Source organism: Copidosoma floridanum, unplaced genomic scaffold, assembly GCF_036245765.1.
Source record: "Copidosoma floridanum isolate Cflo_tuat_1 unplaced genomic scaffold, Cflo_Japanese_pri ptg000006l, whole genome shotgun sequence".
Taxonomy (NCBI): Eukaryota; Metazoa; Arthropoda; class Insecta; order Hymenoptera; family Encyrtidae; genus Copidosoma; species Copidosoma floridanum.
The window spans coordinates 19,144,169-19,163,337 of NW_028321883.1; the positions used below are offsets into that span (position 1 = coordinate 19,144,169).

A 19,169-nucleotide genomic window follows, 5' to 3' on the forward strand; every position below is an offset into this window, starting at 1 on the left:
TCTCTTCGATTATCTCTATTGATATCTTTAAATAAAAAAAGGGGCCAGTGTATGGTCTATACCATCACTGTCTGTGGGACTTTAATTTTCAGTGACTTTTTAGTAGGGGATCTTCAATGAAAAATGTCCTTCCGTACATGAAAAAAGATATTCGTGAGTCCATGGGGTTTCTATCATCACTAACGCGACTAAAACAATTTTGTTAAACAGCAAGCACCCCGAAAACCTCGAACCATTTTTTTTATATGTACAGGGAAGCACCACACCACAAAGGCACCACATTTCCACCACTGCTGCGAACCTTTTTCATCGAAAGGACAGCACAAGCTTCTCTTCGCTTCTCGGGCAAAATTCACCAAAGTACTTTTAATTTTCAAAAAAAAAAAAAATTACAGAAAACCAGAAACTTGTCTAAATTTCACCAGAGATCGGTCAACAAAACCGAAACAAAAAAAAAAAACAAAAAAAAGGTACAAACACAGTGACCGCACGCTCGCGCGATAAACCGGTACGACGTTACATCATACACGACAACAATGCCTTTTATTTTTCGCGATCCGTGCCAATCGTAGCGATTTGTGGCACCGCGAAGCGCTAAATCACCGCGCACTTGTTAACTTTGCACGAAGCACGACGACCCGGGCTTTAAACTCGGGGTTAACGCAAAAGGTACGCCGACCGTCTCGGGCGGAGGATGGCACCGAACTGAGCATGCTCTCCCTCTCGGGGAATAGTAGTCCTGGAGCACGGTCCCCCTTTTACCGCACACTCCTCATACTTACACTGGGCACACAGACAAACGCACACTTTGTATCGCGCGCCGCACGCTTCTTGGGTGCGAGTCGCGCATGCGCGAGGAACTCGACTAGGGGGACCCCCCACTTTTGCGTGTAATGTCTCGGTGGTGCACGCCGCACCGGCGGAAATCGGCGGCTGTACGACGGCGCGCCGGAGTGTGATATTATTCTCTTTTTCCGAGGCTATATACACCCGGGATGCTGGACACGACCGGAGAGAGAGAGAGAAGGGACTGCCTTTTTTCTCCGTGGCACGCTGCGCTAGTACATATGCCTGCTGTTTGGATAAATCTCTTTTTTCCGGTGCGAGGTGCGCTACTTTTTTTTCTTTGGGATGACGATCGTTTATTTTTTTTTTCTTTTTTCTCGTGTAAAATTCATTAACGACACCGATCGAGCGGTCATGGTCGCCAGATCGAGCGTTGAAAAGCACGAGTATAGGGGCGTGCGCTGTGCTGTCTGAATTATTATTATTTTTTTTTTTATTCCCCTTTATTCTATAGATTCAGCGTCGCAGTACACGCACGTCAGTCGAAGCCATCCGATCGACGTCTCGTCGGTGGGCGACGGGGTGTGTATTAATTTGCGCGTTACGCGTTTGGCGTGAAATTTATTGGTATATAATGCATCACCGTACACACGTCAAAATCACATCAAACATGTATTATGTACCCTTTTCAAGCTCGCACATATATATATATATACATGTATACACCTCTACCGATCGCGTTGATATTTATTATTCAGTTCGATCGTGCGCGCACAATGCGGATTATTATTGATATGATAAAACAAAAAATAACTGAATAAATACTTGTTTAACGGTTATCGGGGAAATTGACAAATTCGTATGAATAACGATCACGAAAAAAAATCTCGATGGTTCAGCGCGATATTTTACATCATATGGATATCGTGGCAGCATAATAAAATATGACGAATAAATCATAGTATATATGCGCACGAATCCACGAGCCTGCACCCAAATATCATGTGTATACAATGCCGGCATCGGAGTCACATTCTCCTCAACACGCATGCACCTATACAATACACATGCAATCGTACGGGGCGTCAGTCCTATAAGCTCTCGTCCGACCCCTGCAGCCAGAAAGTGGCGGCCCCTCACGGAAAAATTCCATTCGGTCCGAAAGTCGCTCCGCGGGGCCCTGATGGTGCACTGGCCGTCGGACCCCTTCTCCCACTCTCTCATCCTCATAAATTTTTCGTCCGTAATACGCTCCGGCGCAGTCTCATCCCCCATCATTCACTCGTCGTCCCGAAAACCACATAATATAATCATAATATAGTAAACCGGTTGGCCCATACATTTCTCTTTGGGTCTGTGTATAATATTCCCTCTGTCTCAAATGTTTTTCTCCTATGCAAGCGTGGCTGGGATGGCGAAAGTATTTTCACGACTTTCATCCAAGTTCGGGGCTCTCTATCACAATACATTGCAACTCTTTGAAGAAACGTCGAATTTTGAGGACACACTTTGCATTGGCGAAATGGTGAATTTGGAAAAATTTATCTGTCTTTTACCTATTTTTTTTTTTTTTTTTTTTTTTTAGTAAGCAGTAAGCACTGATGTCTATACAGGGCTTGAGAAAAAAAAAAAAAAAAAAATGTACAAGTTGATATGGTACTTTCAAAGTCAACCAATGCATATTTTCTCAAAGTCTCATGGCTCAAGTGTAACCACATGGCGCCGCACACGAATTTCTCACTCTCTGTTTTAACTCGACTATACACAGTGTTCTCGAACCACCTAATGTATACAGCTCGAGCGTATGATTTATCTTCCAAACATCAAACTCACACGAACGTAGTGTGTACCCTAAGATAACAGAGTTCACCGATCTTCAGGGTCAATGATATCGTTCGCTGATGCGTTGTAGAAAAAAAAAAAAAAAAAAAAAACAATAATAAATAATCATCCAGCTGAGCGCGCGGTGGCTCGGTCGGCTAGGTCGTGGATTGGCACGCGGGAGACCGTGGTTCAATTCCCGGCCAGTGCGACTTTTATGGGCAAAGTACCTCTGTGTCTTTCACATGTGCTTTTTCACCACGCAATGCTCCTCGAGGAGGGTTTAGGCGACCTTCTTGCAGCAAATTTGCCTAATTCCCCCTACCCCCCTCCCAGTGATGGGGAGGCCTCCCATCCCTTTCCTTGTCCCTTTCCCAAGTGCTAAGTGCCCATAGTAGTGCCCTTATTAAAAAGGAGCCGGACGTAGAGCACTATAATATAAAAAAAAAAAAAAAAATCATCCAGCTCATTTTCACCCGTAGTCTACCCACAGCGTAATATATACACACGCACCTGACTGACGCATGCAAGAACGGAACACGAGTGCGTCACGATGAGCGACCCCCAGCAATTAGCGACCGCGAAACGAGAGAAGGAACGAGGGAGGGAGCAACGATCCTATCGCCATGTAGGGATCCGAAAGCAGTGCAGCATCAACGGAACCCGGAAACTGCAGTACCCCCCAAGTCAACGCACCGCACCGTCACCTCCCCCAAGATCGGTTCAATTACGCTCAGAGAGAGAGAGAGAGAGACACAGGTAAGTATATGTATGCCGGTAAATGCGTAAGCTCTACCACGTGTATGTATATATATGTACATGTGTAGAGCAAAGGGGAAGCTCTCGATGCATCAGCGCAGCTGTCGCGCGTCAACCCCGCGAGGGTAAAGAGCGTACCGCCGCACACGTCGCGCATGAGGATATTCGCTCTCTCCCTCGGCTTCTCTGTACCCAAGAGCGCTGGATTTTTCTCCCTACCTGAAGAGAGTGAAAGACACGCCGGGAATGCGGTGTCTTTTCTACAGCGAATGAGAGAGAGAGAGAGAGTCACACAACGAGAGAATCGACGCGTACCCAGGCGGCTTGAGCGTACTCGCTCTTTTCCGTCTCTTTCGACGATGCGAGTGAGATTCAATTGGTTTACGTGGGTGTGTGAGTATGTGTCACGGAATTGAAATTCACTCGAGATTGAGATAATTAACGAATCCAAAGAGAGCCATGAGTGTCTTTTTTTTTTTTTTTTTTTTTTCTTTTCAATCGAATGTAAATAACAAAACCTTTTTCGGTGAAAAATCGCAAAACCCTCCCGACCCACATTCCTCGTTTCCAAACGATCTCTGGCCTCGCTATGATGTTTGATCGTGTAGTACTCGAACTAAACAAAGCAATTTATGTACGTATGGCCTGTATGTGTACATGTACATGCCAAACAAATCGAGCATCAATCAAATGCATGCGAGGGTTTTGTTTTATGGAATGCCTGGAGTTTATTAGCGAGTCTTTGGCACAATGGAACTACAAAAAAAAAAAAAAAAAAAAATAGAACAGAAAATTTTACAAAATAAAGAATAAAAGGAATAATGATTTCACCTTCTTTGCTCCCAAAAAAAAGCGAGAACGAAACAGTGGAGCAGAGAGCACGTAATATACACACGCGTAGCGAGTGTGCACATACGCGGGAAAGGTGGGTTGTCGAAAAAAAAAAGGAAAGGGGAAATGTCAACGGGGTGGAAAGGAGTTTTTGATTTGCGGCGCGTTGTTCGGTCGATTGCTCTCGAATTACTTTCGACGGACGCGCGCTACTGTTGTGTGTACACGCGTACCTATATACACGCGGTCCCGGAATTTTCGCGAGCACTGCTTTTCCGCCCCTATCCCTCCCTCTCTCGGAAAAGCGAGGAAAAGTTCCCGCTCGGGGCTCACGTTGAGAAGTGCTCTCGCACGCTTGTGTATATAATATATGTATGTACACCCACACGTGAGCTGGATATGATTACCTCGCGTGCGCGATTGTTTGCAGCGTGACTTCAATGGGAACGTGTACTACAAAGCTGTATATATAGGCATACGTATATAACCATAGATGCATACATAACACATGCAGCGAGAGAGAGGAAAAACTGCGAGAAAAGCTTGCTCGGGAAGAAAATAGTTGTACAACCCCTCGGAATGACGTGCATGCGTACAGTCAAAGAAGTACCTGTGTAAAGTTTTCTTTATATATTTATTAGTCAAAATTGAATTCCTACCCGGAGCTTGTGTTTGCCAAGGGAAAATTAATTTAAAGTATCCAACTCGGAAATGTCTTTAAAAAATAAGCTCCCAAGTTGCCAACCAACTCGTGGTAAGAAAGAAAGAGGGTCTCGGGGCAGGCCCTCGAAAAAAAAAAAAAACAAAACGAGGGAGCGTCCACCGCAGAGCACATCAAGTGTAAGCCGTCCATAAATCCCGCGTAGCGTGGCTCTTGAAACGCAAAACAAATCTTCCCTATTGCAGCTGAACATCTCGTGAAAACCTCCCGAGAAAAGCTCGTGTCGTGTGTACCTATGTACCCGGTGAAGGAGCACGACGTATATATACACGCGCTCGCGGCACCAGAGAGAGAGAGAGAGAGTCCCGACAAATTTTACGATCAACCGCGAGAGAAAACACGAGGGCAGGAAAGATCGCGAAATGAAATGAGGACGGATACCTTGTACCTGTACGAGGTGGACGTGTGTATATAGAGGGGGAACACGAGAGCGTTACCTTTATTTTGCATTTGCATGCGCACACCTTGTTACAAGTATACGAGTATGGGGTTTATTTACGAGGCTGGAATTTTTTTGCTCCCCTCGCAACGTATATACACATATTATATACCTTATACCTACAAGTTTCGTGGCATGCATTAACCATTACTCGGGTGTGTTATGAGAGCACGTGTGATTTACAATTCCTGTTGGATCCATATACAAATACCTATTACACTGCACTACATATTATACCGTGTACGATCGAGGGAAACCGATGATCAATTATACTGTAAAATACGGTATTGAAAGATCCGGGCACGTTACCGTTTCCACGAGAAAGATCCAATTAAACCTCTGCGAGGATTTTCCTACATGCAAGTACGGAAAACTCTCGAGTCCTGCGGCGTTTGACGACCGGCAAGACCGACGCTGCACGTCTTTCCCTCCCCCACGCATATAGGTATGTACATGTATAGGAATGAACTATTCGTAAACGTCTTTGGTCGTTGAAAAAGATGACACGTGGAGCGAAAGGGAGGGAAAAACCTCGGGTCCACGCGACGCCGGGACGTCAATTAGGGAGACAACGCGGGAAAAGCCGGGGGGGGTTAACGAACTAATATCGGAGGGAGGTTCTGACGTTAATCGACCTCCCGCGTCCGTCACCGCACGTGGAGCGTTTTCACATACGTGTACATATGCAGGATCGGGAATCGCCAATTAACGTCCAAAGGATATACCATACGTCGCGTATATGTGCTTGCGGAGGAGCTGACTCGGTCATATCCGAGGGAATCTCTCTCTCTCCCCTGATTTCAGCTGCTCTGATGCTGCGCTCTCGGGAGATAGACGAGTGCGCGCGGGATGTACGTATACGTGGGACTGACGCTGCCGAGCTGACTCGCGACGTTTGACTGTGTCGGGAAGGACGTGGGGTTACTAAGCTACTGTACTGCTGACGCTCGTCTCTGCAGTGAAACGGGAGATGCATGTGTGTGGAGGCGAGTTTTTTTTACACTGCCAAAAGTGAAATTGCATCCTCTCGATGAATGTAGATGCTCCTTGGTGATGAGTAATTTTCTGGAAAACGAGAAGGACAATATAAACGTGGGCCCGGGAAATCGAGTTTGCCGAATCTTGGAGAGACTCCTTGTACACGCAGGTGAATAAATATATGTACTTGTATAGATACGTGTACGCGCAAGGTGCCTATTAATCTGCTTTAGTTAACGTTTCCACGGAAGGTTTCAACCGCAAGTTTGTATCGAGCTTAGCATTTGAAATGCCCCAGATGTACGTGTGCAGGTACACTGTCTCTCTCCTGTTCGAGATTGCCGTGGAGTTGGAGTTTGCTAATTGGGGGATTTCGTATGCCACGCGCAGGAGCCTCTCGATGTAATGCCGCAGTACTTGACGAATCTGCCTCGATATCGTTAACGAAGTGCTGCCGCGCCGCGGTCGACTTTGGGTACACAGTGTGGTTTTGTTTTTGCATCGGAGAGGGAATTTTGGAACGCGATGTTCGACGTATGGGTTGATTGGTTTTGAGGACCGTGATGTGGGTAAGGGGATCGATGCACTCGACGAAGTTAGTGGTGCGGTGCAGTCGAGGTTCAAAATTTCCAATACGAGGTTTGTTCGTAAGTCATTAAGTCATGTATACAGAATTTTATAAAGAATTTCATGAATAGCTTTAAAAAAATTACAAAGGCATCCTGAAACTTTTTTTGACAGAAATTAATGGTTCAGATTGACGTTTTAGATTTTCAAGAAATTCCGTATTCAATTATCAAGGTAGCAGGTATTTTTTAATGATATTCACGAAAGAATTGGAATACGTAATAATTCTGCGAAGTCAGAACGCTAAATCCCTTAAAAATTCCAGTATGTTGTAATACGATCGATTAAAGCTGACTTGTAGAAATTGTTTCAAAAACTTATACTAATCGAGTAGTGCTTTGCGTTAATATGAATAAAATTAATTATGATATTACTATTTATTGAACCCTTTTAGGGAAATGACTGAAAAGGATCGTCAAGTAAATACAATTTTCACACGACACACTTTAATGAGAACTCCTGCGTACTGTCTTACAGTACACTATCAAGAAAAGCCACCTAATCTCGCTGAAAGAGAAAAAATAAAACCCAAAAAAAACGCATCACGTCTCACCAACGCCGATCGCTCGGAGAAAAGAATAACCCTCGACATTTAGCTCAAACGAACAAGACACCCACGCCAGCCACCGGAGAAAAGCGCGTAAGCATCACAAGCACGTAGCTAAGGTAAAAAGCCACTCGGCCTTTAGCCGCGACATCCGAAATTCCCTTTGACGCCGGTGCCAGCTCGCGAGATGTGGAATATAAAGTCCCCTTTGCCCACACCCCCTCGGCTTCCTGCACTTCTTTTTCCCTTTGTTTCCCTCCCGTTTTGTGTCAGTCAGTCCAAAAGATGCGTCGTTGCAATAGAAAGCCGTCGAGGCACTCGAGAAAGCCCTCGTGGCGCAAAGGTTACATGAAATAATTATGCACGGGTACAATTAAGCTCTGCCATAACACGCGGAAAGAGAGCGCGAGCAGATGCCGTGCTAATGACTACTTAGCGGGTATCTCGCGCGCTCTCGTTTTCTTTCCCTCTTACTCTCTCTCTCTGTGCTGTGTGCTACGCGTATACACACGCAACTATACGACCACCTGATTGCGCACTCCAGATGTTTAGAGGGCTTTTCTTCTCGCTCTGGTTTTTATGAGCTAATTTTTTCTGTTTTTTGGAGAAAAAAAAAAGGAGAAAATGAGCCCTAGCGTGGGTATTTGTATTTCTCGATGATGTAACCATTGGAAAATGTTCAACGCAACCGCGTGTTGTTGAGCTGTATTGATTTTCGTTGATGTTACCCGAAACCCGGGAGCTGGTTGTTTTTGGTAATTATAATATTCGCATCGAATTTCCCCGATGAGTATAAACAAATACGTGGGCGCATGTACTCTTTGAACCGTAAACGTATACGGCGGCAACGATATTTCGGACAACAAACGAGCCGAGGGAGTTATTTAAACAAAGGTATGGGCGTTTATACAAGATTTTTTCAATTACAAACGATGCGGGCAATTATACCGATGAGCAGAGATATTCTTTGTTTTTGCGTTCATAGCGGCTATTGAACATAGTATGGTACAATTAAAATGAAAAATTTTTATTTCAAACGTGTAAGAGATTGTCAAAACGATTGACTTTTCCTTTTGAAAAGAGATTTTTAACCATCGCAATTTGTTGAATAAAAATGAGATGCTGCACAACTAACAAGATTAAAGAAAAAGAAAGGACACTGAGGCCTTGAAAAACGCGTCCTGATTATTCATCGAAAATTACTCCGAAAGCACAAACGCCAAGGCGGCGCGTCCAGCCTCGAAAAAAAAGGAGGAGCCGCAAGAAGGCCACGAGAAGAGTAAGTCTCGGAGGGAAAGTTGGCGCAGGCCAGGCTCGATGATAAATACAAGGTGCGGGGGTGGTGGCTCCCGAAAAGCAAAAACCCTCTCTTCGTCGCCTCCACGTATACAAGCGTCTCCCGTAGATGCACCAGGACCGGCAAGTTCTCGGGTGTATGCAGTACAGTATACATACACACCCCCGTGGCGCTTCCAAGGGAGGAGTCCACCCGGGGGATGCGACTCGTTATTTAGGCGGTGGTGGTACGTCGTGTCCCTGCCCTTCTTGTACCAAACTGAGCTCTCGCAGTTATGGATGAGACGAGTGGGAAATATTCCCGACACCGGAGTTAAGGAAAAATTATTTCATTAATCTTGGCCACGTCCCCTTTTTCTCGGGGATCAAGTTTTTGTTTGGCGGGCGAAAGCTGCTCGGAGTAATGTCTGCTAATTTCTCAAGGCTGATGCCCTATATGTGACCATGGCGTTCATCCATGCGAGGGAAAAATTCGAGATCCTTCATGACACGATATTTTTATTACAATAATTTTCGTCTCTTGAAAAATGTTATAACCTCTGAATCAACAGTGAATTGCGTTATCGTGCACTTGTCTTGAAACAAGATACAATGTAATCAATAAATAATCTAAAATATAAATGGTAACGCTCCTTTTTTTTTTATATACCTCATAGCAACGTAAATTGTTGAAAATGATTGATTATGTATTAAATACTTTATCTGTTCATCCATACACAAGTACAGTGGCCTACGTATTCGTAAGCTATGAAACAGCAATTTTTCAGCAGACTGGTCTTTGCGATGTATTAATTGGTTAATATCTTGAACGATATATCATCGCATCTTGTCTCTGTATATTTTAGTTTCAATTTATTGTTAAGACAAGGGAATATCAAGATATTTTTGAGATGACCTGCGATGTAGCGCTAATCATTGCAAAAGTCGCGGAATCGCTTGCCAGTGGTTAAAAAATGAAATCGAGCTCGGAACGCATCGGGCACTCGAGGATTGAATATTTATCGAAATGAGAGCCGCGGAATTTCTCAAACAAATGTCAACGGCGAGTCGAGGGCCCTCGACTGTCTGGCAAAGATTTCGACGCCAAGTTTTAGGGATCTGCATTACAAATTCGGGACGGAAAAGGACGAGGACGACGGTACTCGGCGGTGGATTGACGTTTTCGTTGTCTGCTCCCTCCGCTCGTTTTTACCCCTTTTCCGCTGCTCCCGAGAATTTATGTCCCCGCGCAGCATCAGACGTCGGCTCCAATTCCGATGCATGTTTTCTCCTCTTCCATTTCTTGCGACCCTTGCGCCGCTCGTCGCCGATGTTTTATGTATAGAAAAAAATGGCAGAGGCAGCTCAAGATGGCGCGGCCACTCTTGTGCTTTTGTTTTTTCATTCGTGAATCCACGATGCGCTACTGGCAAAAACGCGCAAACAAAGGCCCAGCTAGGCCGCCGGTGAAATTGCACTTCCACTTTGGACTTTCAAATTTATATACGAAGGGGAGATCGAGCAATAATTCAGAAGCCGGAAAAAAAATCAAGGGTGATGGCTGCTGCTGCGGGGGTTCACCGTATTTTTGGCAAAATCGATATACACCTAAACTCCGTTTGAGCGGGAAAAATTAAAAACCACCAGCGGTAATTGCGTTAAACCCTACCTCGGACTTTTTCTCGTCTCCAAAGAGGAGCCGCAGCTGAAATAATTTAAACACGTGTTCCACAATAACTCGCGCTTCTCCCTCCGTAACCCGAACAAATTAAAATTTTCAAGTCAAGCACGTGTCTTGTTTCTCCGTTTTTTTTTTTTTTTTTTTTTTTTAACTCGATCCGCGAACCTTCCACCCACGCGAAAGTACAACTATACCGTGTGGAAGTACGGAATGAGAAAAACTTATAATTACATCAGCCGTCAATTCTCCGGCGGCCAGTCTCGTTAAATTATTATTTCCTCCGTTTGCTTTAACTTTTTTTTTTTTTTTTTTTTTTTTCCCACTCAAAACTAAGTACAGCGAGAAAATCAACGCCGAGAAAAGACGTAGGAGGAAAAAGTCTATGTACTGCACGCGTAGGGGGTGGCTGCATCCCTTTTTTTTCTTTTTTGCTCGCGAGCGCGGATGTGAAGTATAGCTCGTACGCAGGGAAGCAAAGTTGAAAGTAACTCGCGACGGTGTGTATATAGGCGTGTAGGGAGGAAGGGAAAGAAAAACACTAGTCGAACAGCTCTCTCTTTCCGTCTTTCTTTCGATTCACTATGGAAGAAGGGGAAAAGACAAGTTGCTCGTTCGTTACCGTTAAGGAAACTCGCGATTTTTCTTTCTCTCTCTCTCTCTTTGCTTTTTTCTTTTGTCTATTTTTGTTTTTCTTTGGAGCGTACAGGTACGTGTGTTTGTGGCTGTGGATCCAACGGAAGAGAGAGAAAGTGCAGTTTCTTTGTTTGAATGCTTTTGATGAGAAGAGTGGATGGACGGGGGGGGGGGAGCAGTGGGAGTTTGGGGAAGCAATTTTTTTGATAAATAACAATGGCAGGGAAGCCGGGGTGATCCATAGGAGTTTTCTAACTTTTGAAAAAATTTATCTGTTGTCCAGATGATGCTTTTGTATACTCGGGGGTTTTACGGTACACGTGTGCTTAGAAATATTGGACTGGAAGTTTTGTGCCGATCATACTTATCAGGGTAGGGGTGAACATTTCCTTAATCAATTTTTTTGATTATTCAGTTAGCGTCGGCGTACAACTCGATAGAAAAGTTGAAATTTCACTAAACCGTGCAAATCTCATTCTCGTACGACCTTATCCACGTGTGGGCTCCTATTCTCAGAGAGCCATCAAAGGGACGCGTATAAGGTAACTGCAGTTACGGCGCGACAAAACGCGGATATGACGGTCGTGCATTAACAGATCCAGATCACACGATTGCAGCAACAGTTTGGAAACTCGAGTACGGACCTGTTACGGAGCTTATCGCGAGTTTGACTCCCAACTCCGGAATGGATTAACTTTCGCGCCATACGCGCGTTAGGGACCGAAAAATGTCCCGCCCTATAAATTTTAAACTTTGTGTATTATACAGCTCTTGGACGCACGTGCGTCTAATTAGCCGAAATTTCAGTGCGGGCAGCATTTACAGTGCCAGTCCACCGAGTTTACGTAGAAACGATCAATAATCACGTGTAAGGCAAGCACCAGTTCAATTTGACCGAGATTAACAACGCTGTTACAAAATTCCTATCGAAAGCTAAACGCACGTGTAATGGATTTCGCTCGGGCCAACCAGAGGATCGAGTCGATCCGACCGCACAGAGTAGAGCAATCAGCCAAACAGTGCCTGTGTACATTGGTGGTCCGATCCAAAGAAAAAGAGCATCTACTTCAAAGCATATCGACCCATGTACTCCGTTATACACACGGCAGCAGTGACACTGTACCAGCAGCCAATCGAGCAACGCAACGAGACGCGTACAACCTGCCACCACCGCAAAAGCAATACCCCAACTGACCTCTGCCAGAGAGAGAGAGAGAGAGAGAGAGATGGCGTCGAAAAGCTCAGTGCTTGGCTCTTTGAGCGATTGTTGTCGGTGCTCTGCGGCGGTGCCCCAATTACCCCCGCTAATTAACGACGGGGGCGTCAAAAGTGCGCTCTCTCTTTCTCTAAGGTCTTTTGTCGAAAAAAAGAAAGCTTGATCGATTTTATTTTATTTTATTTTTTTTTTTTCGTTGCGTCCCATAAAGCTGACGTCCTCTTAGTGTCCCTCATCTTTTTTAAGTGGATGGCTGATGAAAAGCGACTCGGCCGGAAGTCTCGATCCCGTTTCTCCTCCCAAGTTCAGGATGCTCGTCGTCAAAGAGATGGTTCGGCAAGGTATATATCTCATTGAAACCCCTTGGTATGAAATCGGACGTAGAGCCGATCGATTTTTCCCCTCGAGCGATTGAAAGAGACTCGATAGCAGCAGGCCCGCGGAGGAAATGCAGTATATATAGTCCACCAACGATCGAGATGACGAAAATCCCGGTCAAGCACTCGCGAGGCGGGCAACCAGTCCCCCGGGGAATAAGTAAAGCTCCTTAATGAGCGGAGAGGAGGCTAATTTTTGCTCGGAGACTGTCGAGTTGGCTCAACCCCTGTGTTTGTGTATAATTAACGGAAGCGGCAAATTCACGAGTGTGCAATCGAGGCGCGGCATCGTTAAACGTTTATTACGAGTCCACTCGGTGGCCCCGCGTAATTAGCCGGTGCGTGTATGCACGCGCGAGGACGGGACAATTTTTATCTCGGCGAATTTATCTCGGTTGTCTTTCGCTAGGGAGGGGGGCCCGAGATGCGGTATAAGTGGGGCTTTGTAACGAGATGCGGGCGATCGGGTGGTTGGTCGGTGCATGATGCGGCTACCGTGCGCTTGGGCCGTTTGGGTATCTTTGAAAAGAGAGCGAAGGAAGAGAAACCAATGCCTTCGTACCGTTTGATCGTTTCTCAAAAATTAATTAGTCAAAACTTTGAGAGGAGGGCCATGATTTTATCTCGTTCTCGAGCTGTACCTTAAATTTCATGAAGGATATAAATGATGTGTCCTATAACGCGAATAAATGAACTGAGAAACCACGTGTTTGACGCGCTTGTCGAAACACATAAAATTGGGTCCGATGACGCGTCAACCGAATGTAGATTACGCGGCTTCTATAGTGCTCCACGCGGCTTTTGTTAATCCACGCATGGCGATTAATTGTACGAGGGGTACGGGACGATCGAGTGACTCGGCTCGAGCCCTTTCTCCTCGATTAATCGAGCAGGGGTATCGAGAACAACCGAGCACAAAAAATACCGTGGTAAAATGTATGATTTTTTTTTTTTTATCGTGAAAAAAGCTCGAAACAATTCAGGCCCCACGCGCTCCGACACTCGACAGACAGAGCTACTAAAACGGGGGCACATGCACGCAGCACGAAGGGGGTGTCTCGAAGTACAAAAGTGTCCCTCTCGGGTGGCTCGGCATTATTAGGACAGGAGACGGTAGGCAAGTCTCGTGGAGGAGTACAGGCCTCTTGAAACTTGCACGAGACACACTCGCCAAAAGATGCATCGTCTCCGGAGCGTTTGCACCTTGTATGTATAGCTGCATAATGCATCCATAATACGTATAAATAAGTTAGGGCTAGCCAAGCCAGCCGGCTGCTACACACTGCATTGTGCGTTTGTTCTGGCCCGCTTTTGTCGTAGCCTTATACGCCTCTTTGTACACGCGTTGAGAAGGAGGAGGAGGAGGAGGTTACCCTGGCTTGTGTATATTGTACGTACGTGTGAGCACCTATACACACACACACATACATTTTTCGCTCTCGAGAGGGTATATACATTGATATGGAAGGGGTGGGAAGAGAGCAGACGATTGTAAAAGTGCATGCGCGCACTTTGGATTATTCATTCAATCGCAGTGTGTGTGCGCGGCAGAGACTCCCGATGGAATAATTGATGCGACGCGCGATGACGATGTTTTCAAAGCAGAGCGCAAGGGGTTTTTTTTTTTTTTTTTTTTTTTTTTTTTTTTTTTTTTTTTTTTTTGTTGGTGCAGTATATTTGGCGAAATTTCCCCGTTCGGTGGACCAAATATTGGGATTCGACTGTACATAATGGCAGAGATCCTCCTGGCAAACGCGTGAGCGTATTTTTTTTTTTTTTTTTCCTTTATTTGCTCTTACGTGTACGGTGATGGTGTTCCTCTATTTTTCAACATCGTAGAGAGGATACGACTCTGTTGTTAACCCCGCGGGAAGCGTGGCAGAGAGAGAGAGTTTTTTTTTGGAAAGAGTTCAAGTTATATCAAAAACGCAAAAATGCCGCGTGGAATTAGCGAGATGATGCAACGGGATGGTTTTGCAAGCCGGAGAGAAAAATTCTTTTTTGCCCGGAGCAGAGCCGAAAAGCCGGTATTAATGATTTTTCATTTTTGACGCAACAAAAGGCTACCCCCCCCCTTCAAAAAAAAGCTCACTGTATATAGAGTCATCGATTTCCGATGCGATTGCAACGAACCGAAATATCCCGTGCTCGCGAGTTATCCAAAACCTCCGAAAAATCAAATCAAAGAGCTCTCTCTCTCTCTCTCTCTCTGCTGCAATAAACAACGAAATTCCGATCTCTGGTCTTATGTACCTACACAAATATACTGTACGTGCACGTGCACTTTGATGTAAAACAGCTGACGACTGCGAGGAGGAGGATGCCCTTCGTAAATTGACCAATTACCGCCATGCAAATCCGTGCACCGAGAAGGCATTGCGTTTACTCGTGTAATCCGACAAACGTCTCGCAACTCCAAAGACCGACGACCGAGTGAAAAGAGGCAACAACAAAAGTGTACGGCCATCCGCGGTTTCTCATACGCGTGGCCAACCGATCTATCCATCTGTACACGGCCGGAGCATGCAAAAGTGCATTTATTTAAATTAAAGTCGCGCGCGCCGGGGCAGCCTTACCACCGGTGATTTATAACGATCGTCAGTCGTGCACATATATGTATATGCGTCCTACGCTTCGTCATACATGTGTGTGATGGTGGTGGTGCGGTTAAACCGCCGGCAGCTGGGACACTGGATTCTCGTTTCTCTTAATGCGAATGCAGGCTCGCGGGGATCGATCTCGGACGGCCGATCGGCATGCAATTATCCCGGCGCTATGCTCTCTCTCTCCCGTGCGCGTCTCTTTCCTTTCTCCTCCGCGGGCTACCTTTTCCATATATATACACCCGCGTGCTTTGGCCCTTTTTTTCCCTCCTACCGTTCCGTCGTTGCACGAGACGCGTTTTTTTTTTTTTTTTTTACTTTTGCTCGTTGTACCGTGTACGCGCGAGGAGGGGAATAAGAATCGCTCGGTCTCCTTGATCGTTTTATCGTTATACTCGCTGCTACGAAAGGGTTCCTCAACAACTGCGGTTCCTTGGCTCTCTCCCCCTACCCTTTCTATACACACCAGACTAATCATGTTTGCGATAGAAAATGATGCGCAGGTGCAGCTGTTGTTGTCTCCGATGCTTTTTTTTTACCCTATACAGTATATACCTACACCCCTCCACGCACCTATGCTGTTATAGTTGAGTTGAGCGTCACGAGAGTTCCAAGTCGACTGCATTAATTTGTTCTTCTGTAAGGGCCGAGGCTGATTTTTTATGCATCCAATGCGTGTAGGTATAACGATCTCGCTCTCCTATATATATGTAGTATTATCAGTATTTGTGATGATTGCGATAAAATAAAGCAAGCCGTACGAAAAAGAGCAAAAATCGGCAACGGCAGTAATAAAAACCCGTAAAGGTACACAAGACACACCTCGTAAACAGGCAAGATTTTGTTTTTTGTTTTTTTGTTTGTAACTCGTAACAAGAGCGCGTGTGTGTATATAAATACGAGTAGATCCCAATCGGTATCCCCGGCAGCAGCGTCATTACGGTATCCGTCGCGATCTCCTCTCGCATTGATTTCTCACTGCGGCGTCGGGGCAAGAAAACGAGCCGGCGGGAGGTGGTTCGCGGCAGTGGTCGCTTCGACACCTCGCCGTCGTCTGGCACTTCGCACTCGACCGAGTGCTAATTTTGCAGGGCATCCAATGGATGCTGTGTGGTGTATATATATGTTTATACACACCGAAGGGGGGCATATAATGTCGTGGGCACGATTCGGGCTGACGCGCAAAAAAGCAGAGGATCGAGAGGAGCGCATTAAGAGGAGGATGAAGAGGAGCGAGCCGTGTGTATATGTGAGGATCGGCAAGGACGCCGTGTGTGTCCGACTCTGAGGAAAAGAAAAAAAAAGGGGGGGACCCCACAGTCTATTGGAAATTCACGTATCAATTCGAGCTGAAAGAGAAAGGTGATCGATGATGATGTATATGCTTTGCGGTGGATTTTTGCTCTACGCCTATAGGGACATTCTGAGGACTCGGTATTGTACGACGCACCGGGTTTTTGTGCCCCAACGCCTTGCTTTTGCCCTTTTTTCGGTCTTTGTTTTTTTTTTTTTTTTTTTGTTCGGCGTGATGAATCTGTGAACGCGGCTTTCTTTGGGTTTTATTTTTTTTCCCCCCTTCTCTCGGAGGTGTTGGGTGATTGTTGGTGACGGGCTAACTGGAGTTTCGTATTCCGGTCGCAGAAGTGGGTTATTTGCGCGTTTGGGTGACGATGAAAGCGACTGAAATAAATTCGTTCAAGGGAGGAAACATCCTATGACTGTCGCATAAATACATTCCCGACTCTGAGAATTTTCCAAAAAAAAAAAAAAATAAAATCAGTAAAAAAAAAACAAAAATCTATTAACCAGTTGACAAAAGTGTGCTGAGATATTATTAAAAAGAAATGGCCACGAGATCGGCAGACAGAATTGAAAAAATGTGTTAACTAAAGTCGTGTGATCCGGTAGTTTGGGATCATGATTTCTATAAGTACCAGCTGCTCGTATCAACGATAAAAGTGAGCTGTTAGACACAAGAGGACAGTTGAGCCACGTTAAACCATAGTAAACTGACGCAATCTCAATAAAGTAAGAATGACTTTGCAGATAATATGTAATTATCTTCAAATGGAAAGCTAATCTATTGGGAGCTTACAATTTTTTTTGCCAAAGCCCTCCCTGCAGGCCCTCCTCATCGAAGAAAGAAACATATTTTCATGGGCGGGAGGAGCTACATTCTTACATACTTGCGCACGTAAGCACAATCCATTACTCGCTTCGCAAACAACGCGTGCTTGCCTTGCACGTCCCTATACATATATGCGTGATGTTCTTCACTCTGTTCTATGTATATAAAACGCAAAACCACGCCTCAACGCGCGAACAAAAAAATGGCGACTGCGAGCGGCCACTTGCCATTGGCCGTACACCAAACTCCCTCTGTTGCTCATTTGCACCGCATGGAAGGGTAAAAAGATGCGCTACACGCACTCGTACGTATAGAGACGGGTGTACAAGCCCAAGCGTGAGCAAATGGTTCCTTGAGTTTAGTTTTTTTTTGTCTCCCTCTCAACCTTCCCCTGCAAGTGTACTCGCGCGTTCTTTTGAACGGAAAGAGAGGAGCGGCCTCTGTGATCCTTGGAGAAGGACGACCACCTGCTCGCGCTTTTGAGGCTGCCTCTGTCTTCTATTATCTCCTTAGATCTTTCGCTGCGGGAGAGGTATGCAAATTTTTTAATTAGAAAAAGGGCTAGTTGCACATGCGGGCCCCTCGTGCATGTATGTTATATATCGCCGCTGTCCTTACGAGAAGGACGGTTTTTCATTTGGATGCCTACGCGCTCGTGCTTATTTACTTTTTTTTTCCCCCAGTTTTAATATTTATTATTTTATGTGGGCACACGTTTGAGGGTCTCTGCTTTGAGATGGACACATACGTTTGGGTTTGCGGGTCGGGTGGAGGAGCGAAAACGGCCAAGAACTCAAGGGAAAAGAAGGAACTTTTTCCCGGGGACAAAGCGAGGTAGCCGGTTTTCAATGTACGTCAACCCTTTGTCCCACAACAAGTTATTTGCCCAACCGATGAAAAAATGACGCATCCTATGGATCAACTTACAAAAAATCATCCTGAAAACCGACAATTCCTCAATTACAGTCTGCACCTCGGTCTGCGCGACGCAAAGGATAATAATAGTCATAATAATATATACGAGAGAAAGAGCTGAACCGACAAATGTAATAATCCTCGCTCTAAAAGTATAATAATCGCGCTCGTGCGCTGCCGGCGCGGTGAAAAAGAAAATCGCCTCGGGTGACAGCATCGCGCTCAAGCATGAATTTTAATTCTCGCGCACTCGTCGTCCACCTCCTCCTCCTCCTGCATCCCCTTTTTCTCTTCCAGCCGTCGGCCCGCGGGCACACCTGGCGTGCGGATACACAATGCGCGGGTACACGTACATGCAACTATTCCCCCTGCGTGATGGCGCGTTCGCGGCGAAAAGTCGCACGCGCTCGCCCTGTGCCTCCGCTTATTTTCTCGGCGCAGCGAGGCCATCTGCATCGGCCATCGAGATCCGAGGGAGTGCAGGACACGGGAGCCGATCGACAATGACTTTGAGGATAATTGCCGATAAGCATCGCGGCGGGGGGATACCAATTGCATGTATGCTCGATTGCGGTCCGAGAAAATTGGCGCGTCGCTCTTTGACACTCGAGGAAATTTGTCGTTCGAGTCGTGTGGCTGAACCAAAGACTCGAGAGCACGCGAAAATTTTCAAGCCAAATACCGTCACTCACGCACGGGATACGACAATTACTGCAATGTTGGGGTGCTCGTTTAATGTCCATTGGTGCAGTTAAACTCGTTGCGTCGGATTAATAACGGGTACAAGTGCGGTGCACGTGTTTGAGCCTTTTGCGAATTTCAAAAGTTTATC

At 45.7% G+C, this 19,169-nt stretch overlaps 1 protein-coding gene across 3 annotated transcripts in view; it reads right to left on the reverse strand.

Moving 5' to 3' along the window:
• The window catches only part of olf413 (DBH like monooxygenase olf413), a 119,506-nt gene that overhangs the window by 97,260 nt on the left and 3,077 nt on the right, over positions 1–19,169 (reverse strand). Inside the window, exon 1 of one of the 3 annotated variants that reach the window (XM_014353112.3) lies at positions 302–661. The exons of 1 other annotated variant lie outside the window; for it this stretch is intronic. Coding sequence is in view for 1 of the 2 variants with exons in the window: in XM_089598260.1 (XP_089454386.1) it covers positions 227–236 (10 nt within the window). In the remaining variant the exon portion in view is untranslated. Of the gene's footprint in view, positions 1–226; positions 237–301; positions 662–19,169 lie in introns of those variants that run through there. One more of the 3 variants, XM_089598260.1, reaches the window with a different exon arrangement.